Source organism: Lytechinus variegatus, chromosome 2 (assembly GCF_018143015.1).
Source record: "Lytechinus variegatus isolate NC3 chromosome 2, Lvar_3.0, whole genome shotgun sequence".
NCBI lineage: Eukaryota > Metazoa > Echinodermata > Echinoidea > Temnopleuroida > Toxopneustidae > Lytechinus > Lytechinus variegatus.
The window spans coordinates 40,161,792-40,185,159 of record NC_054741.1 but is presented as its reverse complement, the minus strand read 5'-3'; the positions used below and the strand labels follow the sequence as shown (position 1 = coordinate 40,185,159).

At 34.0% G+C, this 23,368-nt stretch overlaps 1 protein-coding gene across 1 annotated transcript in view; it reads right to left on the bottom strand.

Moving 5' to 3' along the window:
- LOC121408090 (maestro heat-like repeat-containing protein family member 1) overlaps positions 1-23,368 on the bottom strand; it is a 145,047-nt gene that overhangs the window by 98,621 nt on the left and 23,058 nt on the right. The window contains exons 3-11 of the mRNA XM_041599430.1: positions 17,033-17,161; positions 15,855-16,017; positions 14,948-15,046; positions 14,039-14,190; positions 9,051-9,191; positions 5,649-5,741; positions 3,986-4,178; positions 3,351-3,424; positions 855-977 (exon numbers count right to left, since the gene is read on the bottom strand). Coding sequence (XP_041455364.1) covers positions 855-977; positions 3,351-3,424; positions 3,986-4,178; positions 5,649-5,741; positions 9,051-9,191; positions 14,039-14,190; positions 14,948-15,046; positions 15,855-16,017; positions 17,033-17,161 — 1,167 coding nt within the window. The remainder of the gene's footprint in view (positions 1-854; positions 978-3,350; positions 3,425-3,985; positions 4,179-5,648; positions 5,742-9,050; positions 9,192-14,038; positions 14,191-14,947; positions 15,047-15,854; positions 16,018-17,032; positions 17,162-23,368) is intronic.

Sequence of the window (23,368 nt, the reverse complement as noted above, 5' to 3'; positions counted from 1 at the left end):
TTTTTTCTAGATAACAACACTACTTGCAAATAATAAAGAGAATCTTCAACATGTCCATGTTATATTTTATGAAATTAATCCTCGCCAACAAACCGTGTTATATAAACACTTTGCGTTTACGCATGACCTTTTTCGCGAGACAAGCTATACACTCTAAATCAGGTAGGCCTATCAATCTATCGCTAACGCTAACGCTAACTACCATTATTACAAAAAATAGCCCTTTAGAAGTGGAATCCCGTTTGTTAACTTTTGTCAAGAAGCCCCCTTTTCAATTTCAGAATACCTATTGAAAGCGATGCTTTTGATCTTTGTTTTGAGGCTCATTGAACCGATCGATTGAGCGGACGATCGGCGGACGCCGCCAGCTGTACTTGAGTTTAAATGAATAGCCAATCAACAATGGCGTCACGTTGCTAGGGGCGGAGGTTAGTATGAAGTGAAATTCGATGAAATCGAGCGTGCCCAGTATCAAAAAAATTCGAACTGACCGAAAAAACACTTGCAGAACAACTGTTTTTTTATCACTTTCCCGTCATCAAATTCACTCATTTTTTTCACACAGTAATTATGAAACATGGAAGAATCTAAAAATGAAAAAAAAAAATCTTCAAAATATTGACTTTTTTATAAGTTTGTCGAATTTCTAGGAATTTTCATTTGCGACTTCTCTCATTTCGGTATGCCGAGTCACATATGATAATTATACAACTTATAACCCACTCATATCTCTTATGCAGACTGCTCAAGGATGGGGACTAATTGTCATTGAACAAAATCAAAATTAAAGAGAGAAACTACTGATAAGTCAACCAATAAATTTCTGAAAATTCTAAAATGAAAAAATAATTCACCTGTACATCTGGAGTAAGGGTACACTGACAGATGATGAATTCAACCATACGATGACCACCCTCTAGTAACAAGTAATCATGATCAGCCATAGCTATTACAACCTGGGCAAACATCTTCTTCACCTGTAATACAAAAGAAAATAACAGTGATGATATAAACATTGGGGGAAGTCAAGTTTGGTGTTGCACCAATTTTCAAATCAGAACAGCAATAGATTTGAAAAGAATCTAATTGTGCTTCGAACTCCAACACCTGTACCAACAAAGTGGAAGAGGAAGCACCGAGGTGTAGCGGTCATGTGTTCGAATCCCACCATGGCCTAGCGCCCTTTGGCAAAGCGTCAATCCAGACTTTGACACTCTCACCCAGGTGCTAATTGGGTACCGGAAGGAAAACCGTCATTGTGGTTGGTTTAGCAAGTGTGCGCCTAACAGGCTGCTTGAAATTCTATGAATGCGGTGACCGGGTAATGATAACTGTGAAGCGCTTTGAACAGTCATAGATTGATAAAGTGCTATGCAAATGCCAATTATAATTATCATTACTAACAAAGACTTTGAAATCATAGATCTACTTTAAGGTCCACAATGCATATTTCTCTAACACACTAGTCCAAATGATTGCTAGGGTAAATAATATATCTGTAAAGTGCTTTAATAGAAATGTCATTCAGGGTCCCATTTCATAAAAAGTTGCTGTTATAGCAAGTATTGCTAGAATGTCAACTACTATGACAAAAGTGAAAATTCTTTTTGATTGGCTCTTCCAATGACAGGTGATATTCCAGAAGGAGTTGCAATCATGTCAACTTTTCATTAAACTGGGCCCTCATGTATGAAGCATTATACAAAAGCAGAATATAACAACAGTCTCGCCTGCACAGCAGAACAAGACTATAGGCGCCACTTTTTCAACGGCTACAGCGGTGGTGGCATCAACATTGAAATCTTAACCAATGTTAAGTTTTAGAAATGTCACCATAACGTAGTATGTATAAAGAGCTAGTTCATGAAACTTGTACACTGTAATCAAGTATCACTGATCATCTTAAATGAGTTTCAGGTCACATGACCAAGGTCAAAGGACATTTAGGGTCAATGACCTTTAAAAATTTTTTGGGCATCAACATTAAAATCTTAAACCGATGATAAGTTGTTTGTAATGTCATCATACAAAGGGGTACCTATGAATGAAACTTTAACATATATGTATTAATCAAATATCACTGATTGTTTTGTATGAATTTTAGGCCACATGATTAAGGTCAAAGGTCATTGAGAATCAATAAACTTTGACCATGTTGGGGTAATTTTCTGAAATTTCATACCTTCAAAAGTATATCTAGTTCATGAAACTTGGACAGAAAGGTAATCAGTATTATTGATCGTTTAGCACGAGTTTCAGATCACATGATCAAGGTCTAAGGTCATTTAGGGTCGACAAACTTTTGATATATCGTGGTATCAAGACTGAAATCTTTCCCCATAATCAAATTTTGAAATAGTATCATACCTTAAAAAGTAAATAAATCTATCGCATAAAACTTCAACACAAGAGTAATCAAGTATCAGCGATCATTCTGAACTCGGGTTTACATAAAACTCTGGTTTGAAGTTGTGGTTTAACTATGGAGAGCCAATTGGAGCACAAATCCGTAACAGTACATATTCAATATATTAACTCATATGACACCCAAATTGTTCATAATTGTCTGGTAATGATAACTGAAGTTTTTTCTTCATTATGAAAGCAAAAGGAAACAAAATAGTAAACATAAGAAATATAGAATATAAACAGAACTTTTGAAATTTTGGCTCCCATAATTTTAGCATAGACTGTGGTCCCAAATAAATTTCAATGAAAAAATTATGAAAAACAAAAGGTAAAAAACAAAGAAATACATAAGAAATGGCAAAAAACAACATAATACATAAGAAATTAATCTGATATTGCAACTTTTTTCATGTACACATGCTAATAACACCACAAAGACTTTTTATACCAAAAATTAGAACATTTGGAGCTTTACTTAGGGATTTAGAGGGAAAGGTATGATTTCGCATACTAATTTTGCATAAATTAGCATAATCACTTAATAACAATTTGCATGAAATAAATTACTATACATTTTCGCAGATTGGGTCCCAGACAACCTGCATGCCAATTTCCTGCGTGATTGCGCGGTCAACAGCTGAGGTCTCAAGAGGGGTGGGCCTGGGAGGCCCCCGCCCATATGAACTTCCAAAATACCCCAGCCTAGATAAGGTTAAACCTGACCTCAGAATATGGGCCAAAGTTTCAGGACCCATGGTCAAGGCCAACGGTCATTTACGGTCGATTAACTTAGTTTGAATGGTGTTTATTGTGAATAACTATTCATCTTAGTTGTTTTCTAAGTCAGCACTACTGCTATATTGAATCGTGTAATGCCAAGAGACTGCCAGATTAGTTCCACTTGTTTTTATAATCAATATCATTCTCTCATTATTGTTTACCTTGTTATTGTTCTCCTGTAACACAGGCTTGAGACCAGATAAAATCAAAGGCTTCTTGTCTTCCATATGAGGGCCTAAATATGAATAAAAACACAAATAATAGAATACATTTAGCCAATCAGCATAGATTTGAAATTGATATCCATGTGCATATGTCAGTGCTTTATTCAATAAAAATTCTGAAATTTCAATAGAAATTAGTTTACCAGCCTTTCATATCTCTAAGTGCTTTTTATATATATATATAGATATATTTATTCCTGTTGTATTCTGAACAAATCTCATATCTCATAAGTATGTATTTTTTGTCATTATAATGTTGCTATGACTAATTGTTTTTTAATAACTTAATTCCTAATCTCAACAATATTTTCAACACTTTGGTGGTACGCTAAGTACATTCCTTTGCAATGCAGAATCTTTAATTCCAATCTCAGGCTGGTTTTATCACATAAAATCTAAATACAGGTATTAGTCTTATCAAATAATTACCGGACATAACTCTTAACAAGCTGCAGAATATGTTGTTTCTGATTGATGGGTCTTGATGTAATTCCCTTATATCGTTTTTAAAAACATTTGTAGTTTGATATGGTTTATCCCTAAGAATTGTCTTATGCTTCTATGAGTCTCACCTGCAGAGTTAATCAGTTGTTTAAATACAGCCAGTGTACCAATGCGAATTCTCTCATTACTGTTGTCTAGCTTCAGGAGTAAAAAGTTGACTACACGATCAGGGAAAGACGTAGCTAGGACCGAAAAACAACGCCGGACCTCATTATGATTCTTGAGACCTGTTGGGTTGGTGTAGTCTACTGGTACACACACCTGAGTTTTGGAATGAAGATAGAAAATCAGCAAAGAGAAATAATTTGAGTCAAAATCTGCCTTCTGCCTGAAATTCACAAATATATGTGAAATTAATTCTTGTCTGTCATCCAACATTTATTGTAAGTGAGCAAACAGATGCCTCCACCCAGGTTAAGAAACTTTCTAAAATAGCACGCAGAAAAAATAAGTTTTCCCCTCGTAAAATGACAGTTTCATACCCTAATTATTAGAAGACACTAGCACATCAATGATGTGGAGCTCATTCAGCATCTCAAAAAAAATTGACATAATTTTTCATTTCTGCCCAGTTGACACTGTAGTAAATTATGTTGGTGACATAAATTGAGGGAACAGAATTGAAATTGATGAAAAATGACAGAGAAGCATTTTCTATGAATTATAAATAAAATTTGTATACATCAGCATAAATCATTTTCTAGTCAAATTTTCAAAATTCTGTGTAGAACCCTTGGTGAACCTCTCAGATGTAACAAAAAACCTAATGCTATCATATAAAGCAAACAAAATTAAAATTGATCAAAAAATGAAGGAGAAAAAATATTTTTTGAGATGTATGAATAAATTAGCATAATTTTCTAGTCAAAATTTCTTAATTTCTGTGTGGAAGTTTGGTGAAGCTAATGCAGCTCTACCAGATGGAAGAAAAAAAATCAAAATCGTTCAACAAATAAAAAAGAAGCATTTTCTGTTATTTATGAATAAATTTTGCATAAATTAACATAAATAACTTTCCAGTAAAAATTTCAACATTCTGTGGAGAAGTTTGGTGAACCTCGTGAAGCTCTACCAGATGAAAGAGAAACAATCAAAATCAGTCGACAAAGAAGAAAAAGCATTTTATGTGAATTTTGAAAAATATGCATAAATTAGCATAAAAGCTTTCTAGTCAAAATTTCAAAATTCTGTGTCATAAAGTTTGGTGAACCACATGAAGCTCTACCAGATGAAGAAAAAAAATCGAAATCAGTCAACAAATAAAGAAGAAGAAGCATTTAATGTGAATTTTGGAAAATGTGCATAAATTAGCATATTAACGAGTTTCAAGATTCTGTGTAGAGGTTTTGAATCCCCTACCTACATGTAGGGCTATCATATAAAGCAAACAGAATAGAAATCGGGCTTGAAATGATGAAGAAGCATTCTGAAATTGTGGACAGACGACGCAACACCAAGGCATAAGCTCATCTGGCAAGAAGGGCCGGATGAGCTAAAAAATACATTTAAATATTTAATGTTTCTCTAACAAGCTCAGCCAGACAGAGTGCCAGAAATTTAACACTTACAATTACCATGAATTTATTTATTATATGTTATAGATCATTTGAAATAAAATCCTTGCAACCATTACAATATGGCAATATACTCTCATCATAAATACATGTACATCCTTTTTCAAAAGGAAAGATGCAATTTCATATGACAGTTCATGCCAATAAAACAACTGACCTGTGCATGCATTGTGTTTAGGATGGTATCTAGTTGTGGGTCAAGAATAGTACTACCCTCAGCAGCAGCTGCTTCTAGAATCATACACAATCCCTGCAAACATATCAAACAAAAAGCATAAAGGTCATAAGCTCACAAATAGTTATACAATGCATACCACAAATACACACAAAAATTATTCATTTATCTTAATTCAATTGCAAATACAATATACAAATGGCCTACCATTGTAAAGCAACAAAATCTCTTCTTTCTGCTGGTATAACTCAGAAGATTCCTCATTCATGCATGAGAGAGTAAGAATACTTTGAAGAAAGGATAATAAAAAGTCACTTGGCAGGCTGTATCTGAATTTCAAAAAGAAAATCTTCTCTAAAAAATTTAATATCTTGTCCTCTTTAATTTGATACAAGAATCACAGAAAACTGTCGAGAAATAACAAAGTTCTACTGATCTATACACAACAAAAAAAGTAAGTCCCCCCTAAATCAAATTGCTGTAACTTTTGAACTGAATTATTTTGAGATATGATATTTTATGGGTGGTTTTCTATACTCATTAAGCAACTCCTGGGGAAAAATGAGATTGATCAGTTGAGTCATGCATGAGTAATTAAAGATTGAATTAAAAATGACCATTTTTTAATGTAACAAGAGTAGTTTTTCAGATTGTGCAAATACAAAGGTGGGCAAAAATTGTTTTTAGGTGAATTTTATGGTGTTATGCAGTTTTACTATCCATCATTTAACCACTTCAGACCAAATTTTGATAACGTATGTTCATGGTTGAGTGAGCACAATGTATTGCAGGGGCCGCGGAAGCGGGGGGGGGGGGGGGCCACTCTCTCCATAAGCAAGTACAAAAATGTAATACGATTGTGATTTTTGGCATGGTCAGCCCCTGCCCCCTTGAAAACTGCTCTGTGGCCCCTGTATTGTGACGTATCATCATAGGGTTTTTTGGTATAGTATCTTCTACAACTTGTTAGATCATGTTAAAATTTGAAAATGTTGATGGCTCCCCCGATTATAGGCCCCTCCCCCATTTAAAATTCTGGATCCACCACTGATCTGTCCATACATTCAACTGATCCTGAGAAATTGTTATGAAAAGAATACATTTATACAGTATAAAGAGTATCCATTCCTAAGTTTTCGAATGTGCTCGCTCAACCATGAAAAAGGTTAAAGTTCGGAAAGTGTTTGGTGATAGAAATGATGGATGATAAAAGCAATTAAAACCAAATTTGACCCCAATATTAACTTTATTACCTTTTAAAATGAGTCTGTGACATTGAAAATACCAATTTTCCCACTTTGATGCGTGCTCGATCATCCATAAATGAACAAATCGATTTCATTTTTGCACAGAATTCTGCCCCTAGGTTGATAAACATTACTGCCAAACGTCATTGCTAATGACAGCCTTGAAAAAAAGTTCTACCATATTGAATAAGGGGTTACGTATGCTTAAACATATGCACCCATAATGTACACAAGTATATGAGAGAGGAAGTCAAAATTTTGATTTTTGAAATGAGGGTTTGTTTCATGGACGTTTTTTTTTACTTCTGCCAACAGTTATTTCATTGAAACTTCGCACATAGCTTCAGAGTAACACTATCCAAAAGGTGCGCACAGCAAAATAACCATTCGATGCAGTACAGAGTGGGGCCAAGGTCTTGAACTTTCTTCTCATTTGCATAATTTTCTAATATTGTGTGCTCACTGACAATGCATTAAACATCGGGATTTTCATAAAAATCAAATCAAATGAACTGTGCAAGGAGTTTTGTGACAGATATCCATAGTTACAAATTGCATTTTTTCCAATAACATAAAAAAGAGCTAAACACATTCCACATGTTCATTCAAGCGTAAATGTTTAATTTGACACCTTTGAATCATTGAAGCATGTTAATTGGTCATGAACATAACAAAAAAGTTGACAAAAGATCATTTTCAGTTACCAAAATGAAGCAATACTTGCCCACGATATTTGAAAATCACATTTTTTGTTTCCAATAAATGTTCATTGAACTGTGAAACGATGAATATTGTTGAAGATAGTCTTCCCAAAAAAACTGTCATCATATTCTAGCATTTTTATTGATAGAAATGTGTAAAAATCCAATTATACTTTATATCAAATTTGGACTTGGGTTTATTCAACCGTGAAATTTAGCTAAAAAAGTTGTATCGTCTTTTAGAAAGTACCTTTTACAAGCCTTCTGACTATTTTTCCTGAAGAGAATGTGGAATTAGTTCGAATAAAATGGAATCAAAGTCATATTTTGCTTGTGACTTTTTAAAAGTGACATTTTTTACTTCTGACGGTGCTCACTGAAGCATGACGTAAGATACGTCCACAACATTTACTCAGAGGGTGGCTTATAAAATTACCTACACGCTCATGTAAAAATATATCAAAAACTCGCATTGGTTCGGAAATTATTGATGTTTGTTTAGGGGGGGACTTACTTTTTTTTGTTGTGTATATAATAATGCCTGAATCCCTGTAATCTTAGAAATGAAGAAGTTTTACAGGCTAGCTGCTTTGTTGATGATTAGCCATGCATAAAGGCATTTGTTATTTGTTGATGTGCATTTACTACAGTAGGAATCAGTGAAAGCGCATTTGTTTAATGAAATAATGGAAATACAACCATTATTTCAAAGAAACGGAACATTGTTATTTTTTACCATCTTCTGTGATTGAGGTATAAAATTAAAGAGCAGATTTTGAAATTTTTAGCTCATGATTTTATTTTTGATATTAAGATACCATCCATCAAGTGATTTTTTTTGGTATCCTTTCTTCAAATTACTTTTATCCACTTTTACATGTTTGAGGATTCTTTGGAATAAAAGAAAATATCCTAAGCTTTGCAATGATAGGTCATTTGTCTATCATTTTAGTGATTAAGTTATAATGAATCATTGATAATTCTCACGTTTCATTTTTTTTCTGGGACGCATTGAATAAAATAATAATTTTAAGACATCATTAATGAATTGAAGAAGTAAAAAACTTCCATATCAAACAACTGATTTAAACATCCAAAAAGAATGGTTTAAAGACTTGCAAGACTTTTTGATTATCTGTCTTTACCATTACCTAAACAGATTAATACCAGTGAAAAGCTTCACAATAATGGCAACTGAAATGTTCTTGTTGTAATATGTAAAAGTGTATTCAATGTATATATTAAGTTATATTATCATGTAAAATAAATGGTACAAGAAAATGATAAATTCAAAATAGGTAAAATATACAGCTCGACCACAAAGAAAAAAGGGCTAAGTTATATTTAAAGGTCAAAATATTAAAAAAATGTTTGACCACATACATTGCTTAACAAAAATGTACAAATACAATAATTGCTAAGAAGTTACAATGTACCTGTGTAATGTAGAAAGCCTCTTGGTGTTTCTTGTAGAGTGCTAGGATACCAGGGACTAGTTTAGGAAGTTGTTCGTCTAACTTCTCTTTGGTCATAATGTGAGTCATTGGACCTAATGCTTCAACTACTATCAGACGTAGCTATAGGAAAAGACAGTATCATATGATTAGAATTATTAGGAATCGGGAAGACGCAACTCAAATTAAAAGCAAAGTAATAATAGTGAACTCCATATCTTCTGGGAAAAAGTGTTATGTGAATCCAGCTATTATTATTATAATTATCATGATCATAAGAAATGCAAATATAAGGTGTCAGGTTTTTGTAGAATTAATGTTTCTGAAATTATTATTTAAAAGAACCCATGGAATATCCAATTCTTTATGTGTAATTAAGAGACATGAATATGCTGAGTCATTATTTCAGCATCATAGATGTTAAAACAGTGCTATTTACAGTAATTTTCGGTCACATATAAAAATGCATGTTTAAATATGTTTCGAAAGGATAATTTAATAATTAAGCCAATAAGTTTGTCACAAACTTGAATTCAATTTTGACATCCTTTTTTGGTATTTATTGCTCACAAAGGTTTTTAAAAAGTGAGTAATATATGATTCGAATCGATTGAGATACAATTGTGACCTGAAGTAATATGTTCTATTTTTGTTTGTTCTTTCCGTAGTTACTATTTCATAATATAAAATTCAAAAGATGAACTTTCATACTTACAAGTCATGATTTTTCATTTTGGTATATGTAAGAAAGGTATGTTTGTTGAGAATATCAGGTCTTTTATTTTTTTAGTTTGTATGAAAAAAAAAAGAATTAAAGTTATTCCATAATGACTGGATATAAAATTCAGGTAATAAAATGTCTTGCATATATGCTATGAAAATGTTTCACTTTAATGAAAAATACATGGTGCAATTTGTTTTATGAATGAAGAAATGTTTTTTGAAAATATCTAATATTCACTTTTTATTAATGTATGAAAAAGAATAGAAGTTATGAAAAGCAATCATTAAAATAAGTGGAACGCCTCTGGCAGTCTCACCTGCATCACACGATTCAATAAAGTAGCAGTGCTGACTTTGAAAAATGAGCATACAGGTGTAATCATTCACAAAATACACCAATCATATAATGATACAATACTACATTCATTGACATTTGACCTTGATCATGTGACCTAAAACTTGCCAGTGATACTTGATTACCACTATATCCACATTCTATACACTATATCTACAAACTTTGAAAGTTATGACAGCGATCTAATAATTACTTCTAAAATGGCAAAATTTCAATGACCTTAAATGACCTTTGAATTTGGTCATGTGACCTGAAATTTGCATGATAAGTTCAGTGACACTTGATGACTCTTATGTCCAAGTTTTATTAACTAGACCAATATACTTACAGAAGTATGATGGTGATTCAACAAATACCCCCAACATGGCCAATGTCCAATGACCTTTGACCTTGGTCATGTGACCTAAAAATTCACACAAGATGTCCAGTGATACTTGGTTACTCTTATTTTATGAGCTAAACCAACACTTACAGAGATATAATGGTAATTCAACAAATACCCCCAACATGGCCAAAAATCATTGACCTAAAATGACCTTTGACCTTTGTCACGTGACCTGAAACTCAGACGGGATGTTCAAATATACTTGATTACTCTTATGTCCAAGTTTCATGAACATATCCATAAACATTCAAAGTTATGATGGTAATTTAACAAATTTCCCCCCCCCCCCAAATGGCCAAAGTTCATTGACCTTTTACCTTGGTCATGTGACCTGAAATTCGCATAGGATGTTCAGTAATACTTGATTACTCTATGTCCAAAATCTCATGAATCAGATCCATGAACTTTTAAAGTTATGATGGTAATTCAACAGATACACTGTACCCCCAACATGGCCAAAGTTCATTGACCTTGGTCATGTGACCTGAAACTCGCACAGGATGTTAAGTAATACTTGATTACTCTTATATCTAAGTTTCATGAATTAGATCCATAAAATTTCAAAGTTAAGATGGTAATTCAACAGATACCCCCAACATGGCCAAGTTTGTTGACCTTTCACCTTGGTCATGTGACCTGAAATTCGCACAGGATGTTTTAAAAGTGTACATGGTAGCTCTGATGGCAAAGAACTCCTGTGCATGATCCAATAATCTCAATGATGGATACATGGTAGCATGCAAAGAACTCCTGTGAATGATCCAATAATCTCAATGATGGATACATGGTAGCATACAAAGAACTCCTGTGAATGATCCAATAATCTCATTGATGGATACGTGGTATCATGCAAAGAACTCCTGTGAATGATCCAATAATCTCATTGATGGATACATGGTAGCATACAAAGAACTCCTGTGAATGATCCAATAATCTCATTGATGGATACATGGTAGCATACAAAGAACTCCTGTGAATGATCCAATAATCTCAATGATGGATACATGGTAGCATGCAAAGAACTCCTGTGAATGATCCAACCATTGTGATGGACCATCATATACCACATGTAACTGGGAAATTAAATGTAATTTCAAGACACACTTAAATCTTTATGAAACACCCTGTTGCACCCACAAATGTAATAACCCCCACAAATGTAATAACGTCCACAAATGTAATAACACTTTACCCACAAATGTAATAATTTTTGATTGCCCACAAATGTAATAATGACTTTACCCACAAATGTAATAAATTTGAAGGGATTTTTGGCGAATCCGTTCTAAACTAAAATCCTATAGTAATGCGTTCATATTGCACAAAAGTGCAGTCTTTTTTGCAGACCGGGTTAATAAAACAAAGTACAAGTCCAAAGTCTTTTTTCCAGACCCGGTTGTTTAAAAAAATATAATATAAATCCAAAGTCTTTTTTCCAGACCCGGTTGTTTAAAAAAATATAATAAAAGTCCAAAGTCTTTTTTTTCCAGACCCGGTTGTTTCAAAAATTGTGATATAAGTCCAAAGTCTTTTTTCCAGACCCGGTTGTTTCAAAAATTATAATATAAATCCAAAGTCTTTTTTCCAGACCCGGTTGTTTCAAAAAATATAATATAAATCCAAAGTCTTTTTTCCAGACCCGGTTGTTTAAAAAAATATAATAAAAGTCCAAAGTCTTTTTTTTCTAGACCCGGTTGTTTCAAAAATTGTGATATAAGTCCAAAGTCTTTTTTCCAGACCCGGTTGTTTCAAAAATTATAATATAAATCCAAAGTCTTTTTTCCAGACCCGGTTGTTTCAAGAAATTTAATAAGTCCAAAGTCTTTTTCCAGACCCAGTTATTTCAAAATTTATAATATAAGTCCAAACTAATATACGATAATAATATTCCTGTGGAAAAAATGGGAATCGAGCTTAGTCTTTTCTCCAGACCCAGTTAATTAAAACTGGTGGAATTAATGTCTTTGTTGTTGTTTCAACTTATACGGTGTATATTGTGAATATGTGCACTAAGAGTAAATTGAGAATCAAGCGTAGTCTTTTCTCCAGACCCGGTTACCTGTTATTTAAACATTATGAATAACAGTTTAAAAACAGTATAAAGACCCCATAATCTTATTAATGCTCGATATAGCGTAGTCTTTCAGCCCGACGATTTTATTTCTTCAAAAAAAAAACGCTAATAGTAAGAATTTAAAAAAATCAAAGTCTAAGACCAAACAAACCTTCAACCTAAGAACCTGTTTTAAAAGAGGTTTAGAGTGTTGTCTTTATTCCATACCTAAAACAGTTACGAAAAAAAATCTTCTAATATAAGACCTTATATTCTTATTCTCATGGAATAACACGAGTTTTAGAACGTACTCTTTCCTCCAGACCCGGCTATTAAAAAAAAGTAACTGAAAAACTTCAAATCTAAGACCAAGTTTCCAAAGTTTCACCCAGTAAAAATATGTCTTTTTTTAAATGATACTACTACCCCTACAAAACATTGTAATAACGCGTGGGTAAAGCAGACATCCTTTCTCCAGACTTGGTTACTATTTGAAAAATAAAATAGTTTTTACAAATATTCTACAACGAATACCCAATAATCTAATTACTGTGGAACAACATGAAGACCGATTGTCGAAGATCGACTTTCCTCCAGACACAATTATTTCAGGAATAAAAAATCAATAAAACTCAACCCCCAACAACGAATCTAAGAACCAACAATCCTCCAAATTAAGACCATGCATGTAAAAAGCACATGTTTAGAGCGTTGTCTTTATTCCAGACCCGGTGATTTAAAAATGATTTAAACAATCCTAAAAACAAAAGACTCATATTCTTCATGTTCTTATTCTTGTGGAATAACACGAGTATTATGCTTAGTCTTTCGTCTGGACCCGGTTATTTAAAACATAAAAAATATTGAAAAAAATGACAGCTGAGACCAATCTTCAAAATTAACCCCACTTAAAATGCTTGGGCTTAGAGTGTTGTCTTTACCCCTCACCGACGTATATTATAACTTTTGAAATGGCCGGGTCTGGAAAAAAGACTTTGGACATATATTATAATTTTGAAACAACCGGGTCTGGTAACAAGACTTTGGACGTATATTATAATTTTGAAAAACCGGGTCTGGAAAAAGACTTGGACTTGTAATGTATATTTCATTAACCGGGTCTGGAAAAAAGACTGAACTTTTGTGCTATATGAATGCATTACTATAGGATATTAGTTTAGAACGAATTCGCCAAAAATCACTTCAAATTAATTACATTTGTGGGTAAAGTCATTATTACATTTGTTGGTAAAGTGCATTATTACATTTGTGGGTAAAGTGTTATTACATTTGTGGGCGTTATTACATTTGTGGGTAAAGTGTTATTACATTTGTGGGCGTTATTACATTTGTGGGTAAAGTGTTATTACATTTGTGGGCGTTATTACATTTGTGGACGATTATTACATTTGTGGGTGTAACACCCCCCCCCCACCAAGTACACAATACAATACCTTAGCCTCCTTTGATGGTAGCCACAGTGAGAATAGTACATCAAAACCAGAGAAGATCTGATCAGCGTAAGTTTCTTTCTTTATTGTTGGATCTGGAGCAGTGTCAGAGTTGGCTACATAATGAAGGATGCTTTCGCTGAATCTTGCAAATGCTGGAAAAGATTAAGAAATTTGTTTTCACTTAGAGGAGTGTGCTCTACTGAAGAGACTTGTCCCACAAATTAAAATGAAATACATGCAATTGAATTTTTCACTGATCTGAAATCATGATTCACCCATTTTATAGAAGATTTAGGTCATATGCAAATAAATGATAGCCCTTATCAACTTGTAGAAATTATGTTTTTATTTTATACTACACATAAAACCAAACTTTGACTAGATGTTGTTTGAAGGTTTGCATGGTGGCATGTACAATTGCTGATGTGGTTTACGGTACACCATGTGGAGTGTTATAGAAACAGTGGATAGAAGGAGAGAAGAAGTGGATAGGCGAGAAAGTGGAGATTTGAGAATAGAGTATTCTTTCTCCTTCACTCCTGAAGACGGACAGTCAACCTGTCCGAAACGTCGAGTCTCTCTACTACTCATCATTTCTACTCGCCGACTCAAGCCAGCATCTCCTCATCAGCTCTACTACTCAAGCTGTTCTCACTCAACATTCCTTCTGGTTTACAGTCCTTTTCAGGACTATTTTCAAGAAAGAATACTCTATTCTCAAATCTCCACTTTCTCGCCTATCCACTTCTTCTCTCCTTCTATCCACTGTTTCTATAACACTCCACATGGTGTACCGTAAACCACATCAGCAAACTTTGACTAGAATACAATTGCAAATTTTTGATTAAAATTCAAATCAAAACAGTATAATATATGATGAAAATAATATTACAATAATATGTCTCTTACCTGCAGAGAAGACCCACTTCATGTTGTCATGTTTGGCCATACCCAACATGGGTATCATAGTACTCAATACAGCACTCAGGTGAGGTACAAACCCAAATGCTGGAAAGGAATAGTGAAAAGTGGAATATATTCCATGTATATATCGAACAGATCTATAGATGTATAACAATAAATGTTAAAGGAGATGAAAAAAAATTGATAAATAAAAATGGAACGCCTCTGGGAGGCTCACTTGCATCATGCCACTCTGTATAGCAGCAGTGCTGACTTTGAAAACAACCATTGAATAATTCATCACACAAAAAAATTATTAACATGATAGTAAAATACTATGGTCATTGACCCTAAATGACCTTTGATCTTGATCATTTGACCTAAGACTTGTGCAAGACGATTAGTGAAACTTGATTACTCTTATGTCCATGTTTCAAGAACTAGATTCATTAACTTTAAAAGTTATGATGGCAATTCAAAAAATACCCCCACAATGGCCAAAGTTCAGTGAACTTAAGTGACCCTTGACCTTGGTCATGTGACCTGAAACTCACACAGGATGTTCAATGATACTTGATTACTCTTATATTCATTTGGGCTTTATGAACTAGATCCATAAACTTTCAGAATTTTTATGGCAATTCAACAAATAACCCCAACATCGCCAAAGTTCATTGACCCTAAATGACCTATGACCATGGTCATATGTCCTGAAACTTAGGCAAAATGTTCAATAATACTTGATTCAGTTCCATGAACAAGGTCTATATACTTTCTAAGTTATAAAGACATAAAAAATTCCAACAAACATGTTAAACATTCACTTTCTTCATCACCTCTAATCAAATAACAATTCCATTTTGTAAAGTCAACTTGGTGAAGGATTTTTTAATATCAATTTTTTATCACTCACGATTGACATTGGCCAGGTTAGCCATGGTTTGTACAACAAAGAAATGTGGAAGGAAACCAGGCTGGAATTTCTTGTAGAGATCTTCCATGACATCATTGCATAACTTGTTACCAAGGGCAACTAGGACATTGCTAGCAGCAGTCTGCCACTCTGGTTCCACTTCCTGTTAAAATGATGAAGATTTTTTTTTAAATGAATGGCTACACCAAAAGAAATGATTACTACATTACAGAATGTAAGTACCATACAAATAGGTTGTGGGAAAATGTGATAAACATTTCTTCCATGAATCAGAAACTCATTTGAACTGGTAATGGCATATATTAACAATACCTCACTTTTTGAGCAATGGTCATACAGTCCGGCTTCTCTATTGGGATAAAGTTGTGAACGATATTGTGCCTGCATCACAAATGAACTATGGCACATGCTACTAGAAGTAAACTATTCCATCCTATCCTAGTAACAAGCTACATAAAAGACAGAAAGTTGCTGCTAAACTTTGTTGACCATTATTGGGAGCTTTCGCTTCATATCTCATTTTGAAAATCTTCATTGAAATCAGGGAAAGAATAACAGAATTATGACATTTTAAAGTTTTGCATTACTTTGGTGAAACAGTTCTATGCATGTCTCCACAAATATATATATACATGTATGCAAAAGCAAGCTGATGATGTCATATCCCAACTTATTATTTTGTATTTTACTATTAATGAAAAATATTTATTCGAATTTGTTCTCCACAAGTTAAAACAACTGGGCTGACTTCTGATTTAATGCAGTTAATCATTGCTGCAATTTATTTTGTTACGGGAGGCATACATGTACACACATGTATGAAAATATGAAATATTTACGATATCATAAGAAAAAGGAAAGTAGGGACATGACATCATCAGCCCACCTACTGCATATTCAGGGCAGCATGCACAGAAATTTTTTCACAAAATATTGCTAAATTTTACAATCAAATGATACGTTTCCAGATTTTGATGGCATTTTCAGCATTTTGTTGGGTGATTTTATTCATCTAATCAGAAACAACTATTTCTTTTAGAATATCCCAAGAGATAACATATTCTAGATCATGGGCTAGGTTGTGAAACTATCTAAAGCTCCATTTCATTAATTTGAGGAAGGAGGGGTGTAAATACTGACAATGGAAAATGGTTTACCTTTGAAGTGGTCATTTCATCGGAGGCTAGTTTGATAAGATCCATAGAGAGTGCACCTGGTACATCATCTCCTTCCTTTAAGACTCGCTCCATCGTCTGGAGGATTACTGTCCTGTGATCTTTGGGTAACTGAGTCAAAAAGAAATACATCCATCACCTGACTGAAACATCTGGGCCCCGTCTTACAAAGAGTTATGATTGATCCAATCAATCGCAACTATGGAAAGCCAGCAAAGCCAACATATAAAATGCATGTTTCTTTTTTAAAAAATTATAGATATGAATGTATCCATAAATATACTGATTTCTTGACAATTTGGTGTGATCTCCTTTGTTTACAAAAGACATTTTGCAAATTTCCTATAGAAAAAAATTATGACACTGATGGATGTCCATAGAGTTACGATCGATTGGATCAATTGTAACTCTTCGTAAGACGGGGCCCTGGTAAATTACCAAAGGTCAATTCCAGCCAAATGTTGCATTTTTCCATTTTCAAAAATTTCTTTTCTGAGCAATTTTGTTTATACTGTTTATAAGTATACAGTTTAAGGTTTACAAAAACACACCTTTATTTACTATACCCTTATTCATTCATAAAATACGCAATGTGCACTCTGTTGCACTTTGGTACTAAGATTTCATAGAAAGTGTACAACTTTCACCCATCCCTGGCACCTGGCAAGCAAAGGGTGCTGATGAAAAATTCCACTGTCCATGTGACCTCCAAGCAACAATTTACCATTAGCTGTGTTGTTTTACACGCTGCAGTGAAACTGTGAGGCACAAAATACATTTCAAGGTGCGTATGTTTGATGTCCCATAAGTCACAATTTTGAGCATTAAGTTTCCCTCTTATGCTGCCATAGACTCCTGCAGACAAGTATTAGACTTTTTTATCTACCACAGTACATGCTTGCATCAACAAATCAAGCTGCATCTGTATTGGACTTGAAATAGCTATACTGGGGGGACATAGATTTAAGTCCCATAAGTCACATGTCCCATAAGTCACATATACAGTCCGTAAACCATGCCACCTTAAAGCTGTCCATGACAGCAAAGAGAGAGACAAGAATGCTTAAAAGCTGGAGAACAGTATGCTGACTGTCAGAAAAAACAGTCTGAATATCATAGGCAGTGCATTGAACAAAAAAAAAAAGTTTGCATTGTGTGCCCAGTCCAGAAAGAAGGAGAAAACTGAATATGATCGCTAACATGCAAAGCTGAGTGCAGGTAAATTGGGTTTGTTTCACCCTAGTTTTTATTCATTTTTTAGGTCCAGATCACTCTCTTGGTTTTCTTGTCCCCTTGGAGTACATGCATCCACTGTTTTACATATGATGTGAACTTGGTATATACATGTAGTTCCATGGAAACTATTAAAACCTATGTCAATGTCCCATCAGTCACAAATTTTGTAGTTGAGCGACCCTCTGGATCCTGTCAAAATAAGAGCACCAGTCCTCAGATGCATTTAAGGCTACCATGAGCAGAGCTATTAAAGCCCCTGTAAATGCCAAAAAATTGTTCAGAAGCTTGCAATCAAGTTTTCTCAGAATCATTCCTACCGCCTGAGAATAGAAAGGAACATGCGCATTTAAGGAGGACCGAAGTGTGATGTCACAATGTCATGAACATCGAATCGGCCGGTTCTAAACCTAGTCGCAGCTGCATGATCGTCTTACACATTTGTGTTTGCAAAAATGGTGATGTGTGTTGTCCCTGGTTGTTACCATCATTCTGAGAGTCGTAAAAGGGCACTGGTTCATAAAGCTTTTCGTAACTTAAGAGCAACTTTAAGAACGACCGATGATCCTTGTGAAAAATGTCATCATAAATTGGCAATGTTTTAGCATATAAGAAAGGATCACTAGTCATTCTTAAAGTTGCTCCTAACTTACAAAAGCTTTATGAAACGGCCCCCTGGTTATTTTGTTTAGAACCAGGCCGCCATCACACCATGACAACTGACATCATCACTTTGGTACTCTATAAATGATGATGTCCTTTAAAACAGACATTCAGAATTTCTAAGAAAGAGATGACATATCAGCCCAAGCAGCTGGCAAAAAAAGAAGTTGTGATAGGGTGCACCCCCATGATATATATTTTTAACCAACATTTTTTTTAATGCCTGAAGTCTATAGTTAATGAATCTTGATGTTCCCTTTGTCAAATTGTGTCCCATGGGATTCCAAATTGGCAATTTTTGGTAGCCATCTTGGATTTTTCATGAAAATCAATTATTTTCATATTTTTGCACAGACAATAGTAAAATCTTCCATGTAAATGAATACACTTTTTACTATACAAGTACATGTATACATGTACAGTTTAGATAGTAGAAATCGATTGCAACCGTTTTCTAGACAGTCCAGTTAATAATTTTTTTTAAAGAATTTATGCAAAAATTTTAATATTTTTTTGTCAAAAATTTGCCTGTGCACTGATATCCATCTGTTTTATCATAAACATCAACAACTAATGAAAAATATCAGCATTTGACACAAAAGAGAATATATTAACAAGAATATTGATATACTTCATGACAGCATTAATGTCTTAATTTTCTTACATGTATACACTGTAAAGGTCATTTTCTTAATACCATACTGTACGAGACAGATAGAGAAAAGCAACATTTATTTGCCCCATCTGTAACAAATATGTCCTATCATTATGTCCCATCAGTCACAATGGAAAGTGTGTACATTCTTTCTAATTGTTCATTTTTCATCTGTTTGCTAAATATTTATGATTGTAATTGTTTATTGATTATTTTGTACTTATTTGATTACAGTTCTTAAAACTTGATGACAAGTTAGGAAGCTTTTTTTGGTTAATGTTCCCTTTATATAAATGAAGTGCATGATAAGATGTTTCTGCCCTTTGTTGAATTTATTTCTGACACAATGGCATGAATTATTAAAGGCATCATCTTATTAGGGAATATTTATTCATGCTGAAATTAAGTTTGACTCAAAAAGTCATCGAGAGGAAATGTAAATTCCATGAAATTAGATAGGGTCCCATCAGTCACGTTCACTTGTCCCATAAGTCACACACGATTGCACACAACTACTGAAACAAATGAAATGAATCAAGTCCAATTCAAGTACTGTTAGTGAGCACTATCACTGGTTAATCTCCAAGTCCAAATTTAAAAACATTGTCATAAAACTGAGATAGATATGGCACTTTGAACAAAAGAGCTCAATTTGTGTGGTCCATCAACGTCCCATAAGTCACAATGACATTTCTGATGATATAGCACCCTATGCAAACAAGCTGAAAGCATACATTTTTGTATATAGTAAGTTTCAATATTCTTCTTACAGTTTAATAAAGTAAATCCATGTTTGTGCAGCTACTATTTCAGATATGCACCTCAGTTATGTGGAAAAAAGTATCAAATGTCCCATAAGTCACAATGGAATTGACCCAAAGCCTGAAGGCCAGTAAAATGGGTTTGTTTATTCATATTTAACATAATTTAATTACCTACCAAACGAAAAATATACAAAGACAGTAAGGAGAGATTAATGGATGCATGGATAGTGGATAGGGAAAATAAATCCACAGAAGTACAGATTGCTTAAATATAGGGAAAATATTTCTTTGACATTCAGATTCTGAAGGCCCTGTCACATTGTTCCATGCAAGCCTCACAATAATTCTAAGTTCTCAGATGCTGCACAAGTTTTAATCACTAAAATTCCACTTTCATACCCACCATTGAAGTTCTGTATTGCACTAGATGCCACAGCGCTCACTCATAATTTTTTATGAATGAAATCTGTTTTGGGTCGGCCTGGGGCTCAGGCAGTGTGCACGAACTTTACATATGATGTAGTGACATTATGATTGATATAACAATAAGCTAGCTTTTTGCTGAGCCTTCATAGTACTTAACTACTACTTTCTTGATTTATATTTCTCCAAAATGAAACCTATTGTGCAACTATGATGCCTATTCGCCATTAATTTGAAGTTTATTTTTCCTTACATTTGATCCTAGTTCGAGTCTCACTCTTCTGTAAATTTATGCACGATAAATTCATGAATGGAATTTGTTGTCATCAATGGCGCATGCGCATTATGCTTTAATCAAACCAGATCAAAATTGATCTGAAAAGAAAATCATGACGATAGAACATTATTTAATTGTAATATTTCAACAATAATTTGCAAATGATAATCATTCATATGAATTTAGAGCTTGATGTGAAACATTTGTATTTTGTGTCCATTTTTAATGACGGATATCACAAATTCCTTAACAAGTGATAGGCGCACTTCAGTGTCTAATAAAAATTATATCATGTCAGGATTGATTTTCAAACATCGTTGTTGCAGAAACTCTTTTCCCGATCATAATATCACAATAGAAATCGATGTTACATGACAAACTAACCTGCTTCGCAGGCGGGAGCCCAGGAGCTCACTGTGCATTTACTCATACTCGCGGGTCTAGGGTAGATTGTGGTCACAATAACTTGGAAATAAATTGTGAAGACAGAAATTATGCACCTACCACGATTATATGGATGAAGGTCTATCATGTGGCAGTATCCTGACATCGAGGCACAAACTGGAACCTCAAAAAAACAAAAAGTTTTCTCCTTCTACCCCAGTCTCTATTGGCCATTTTGTTATGAATTTTGAAAGAATTAGGAGAGGTATCACGACAGAACTTTTCGTTTTTTTGAGGTTCCAGTCTGTGCTTCGATGTCAGGATACTGCCACACAATAGACCTTCATCCATATGACAAACCTGAAAACTTGTCCTAATGCATCACTCATTTTACTCTTGAAACCCTGATGTACACCTTCATGAACCCAAAAATTATTCTCCTGACTATAACAAGAATTAGGACCTTTCCAGAGTTATGTGTATAACGGCCATTAACCCTATCTAGGCCGGGGTATTTTGGGAGTTCATATGGCCGTCGACCGCACGATCGCGCCGAAAATTGGCACACGGGTTGTCTGGGACATAATCTACAAGATTGTATAGTAATTTATTTCATGCAAATCGCTATTAAGTGATTATGCTAATTTATGCGTAATTAGTATGCGAAATCAAACTTTTTCCTCTTACTCCCTAAATAGAGCTCCAAATGTACTAATTTTTTGTATAGAAACTCTTTGTGGTGTTCTTAGCAAGTGTACATGAAAAAAATTGCAATATCAACACATTTTCTTGTGTATTATATTGTTTTTTGCAATTTCTTATGTATTTCCTTGTTTTTTTACTTTTTATTTTTCATTGTTTTTCCAATGAAATTTGTTGGGGACTCTTCTGTGATCATAAAAAGCATAAAATAAATACAATTAGACCAGCAAAACTAAAAAAAAATCATACATTTATGAATTTTGATTGAAAACACAATATGCATTGACTTTGTACACGAAATCACGTTTTTGAGCAATTTTCGGTCTGAGATGTACTTACATAATGTTGCGTAATTTCGGAACCACGTACCCAAGTGACGCAAAGTCAGTCTCAAAAGTTGCACAAGACTTGAAAGTAAAAATTCAGTGAGCGACCCGGTCACAAAATTTCGCAAGGCGAAAATATTGCACGATTCGTTGAGGGGGGAGGCCTCCGAGCACCCCCCCCCCCCGGCCTAGATAGGGTTAATTAAGGCCATTTTTAAGATCGTTCCGGATTTTTGTAAACTTGTCCTGATGCAGTGACCTTTGAAATTACTGAATGTAAACAAATTTGATGACGCTGCTATATGTAATAGATAATAATGTATTAGTTTTGGAGTTGACAGTATAGACAACTACCGTTTTGGATACCATCTTGGAATTAATAATACAACAGTGTTGTATTCATTATTAATAACATTAAATTGAGGGCAGTATTGCATAAATTTATTTTACAGGCATTAAAGAAAATTACAATGTTCTTAGCAAGTTTACATGAAAAAAATTGCAATATCAAAACATTTTCTTGTGTATTATATTGTTTTTTGCAATTTCTTATGTGTTTCCTTGTTTTTTTACCTTTTGTTTTTCATTGTTTTTCAAATGAAATTTGTTGGGGACTCTCCTGTGATCATAAAAAGCATAAAATACATTTAGACCAGCAAAACTAAAAAAAAATCATACATTTATGAATTTTGATTGAAAACACAATATGCATTGACTTTGTACACGAAATCACGTTTTTGAGCAATTTTCGGTCTGAGATGTACTTACATAATGTTGCGTAATTTCGGAACCACGTACCCAAGTGACGCAAAGTCAGTCTCAAAAGTTGCACAAGACTTGAAAGTAAAAATTCAGTGAGCGACCCGGTCACAAAATTTCGCAAGGCGAAAA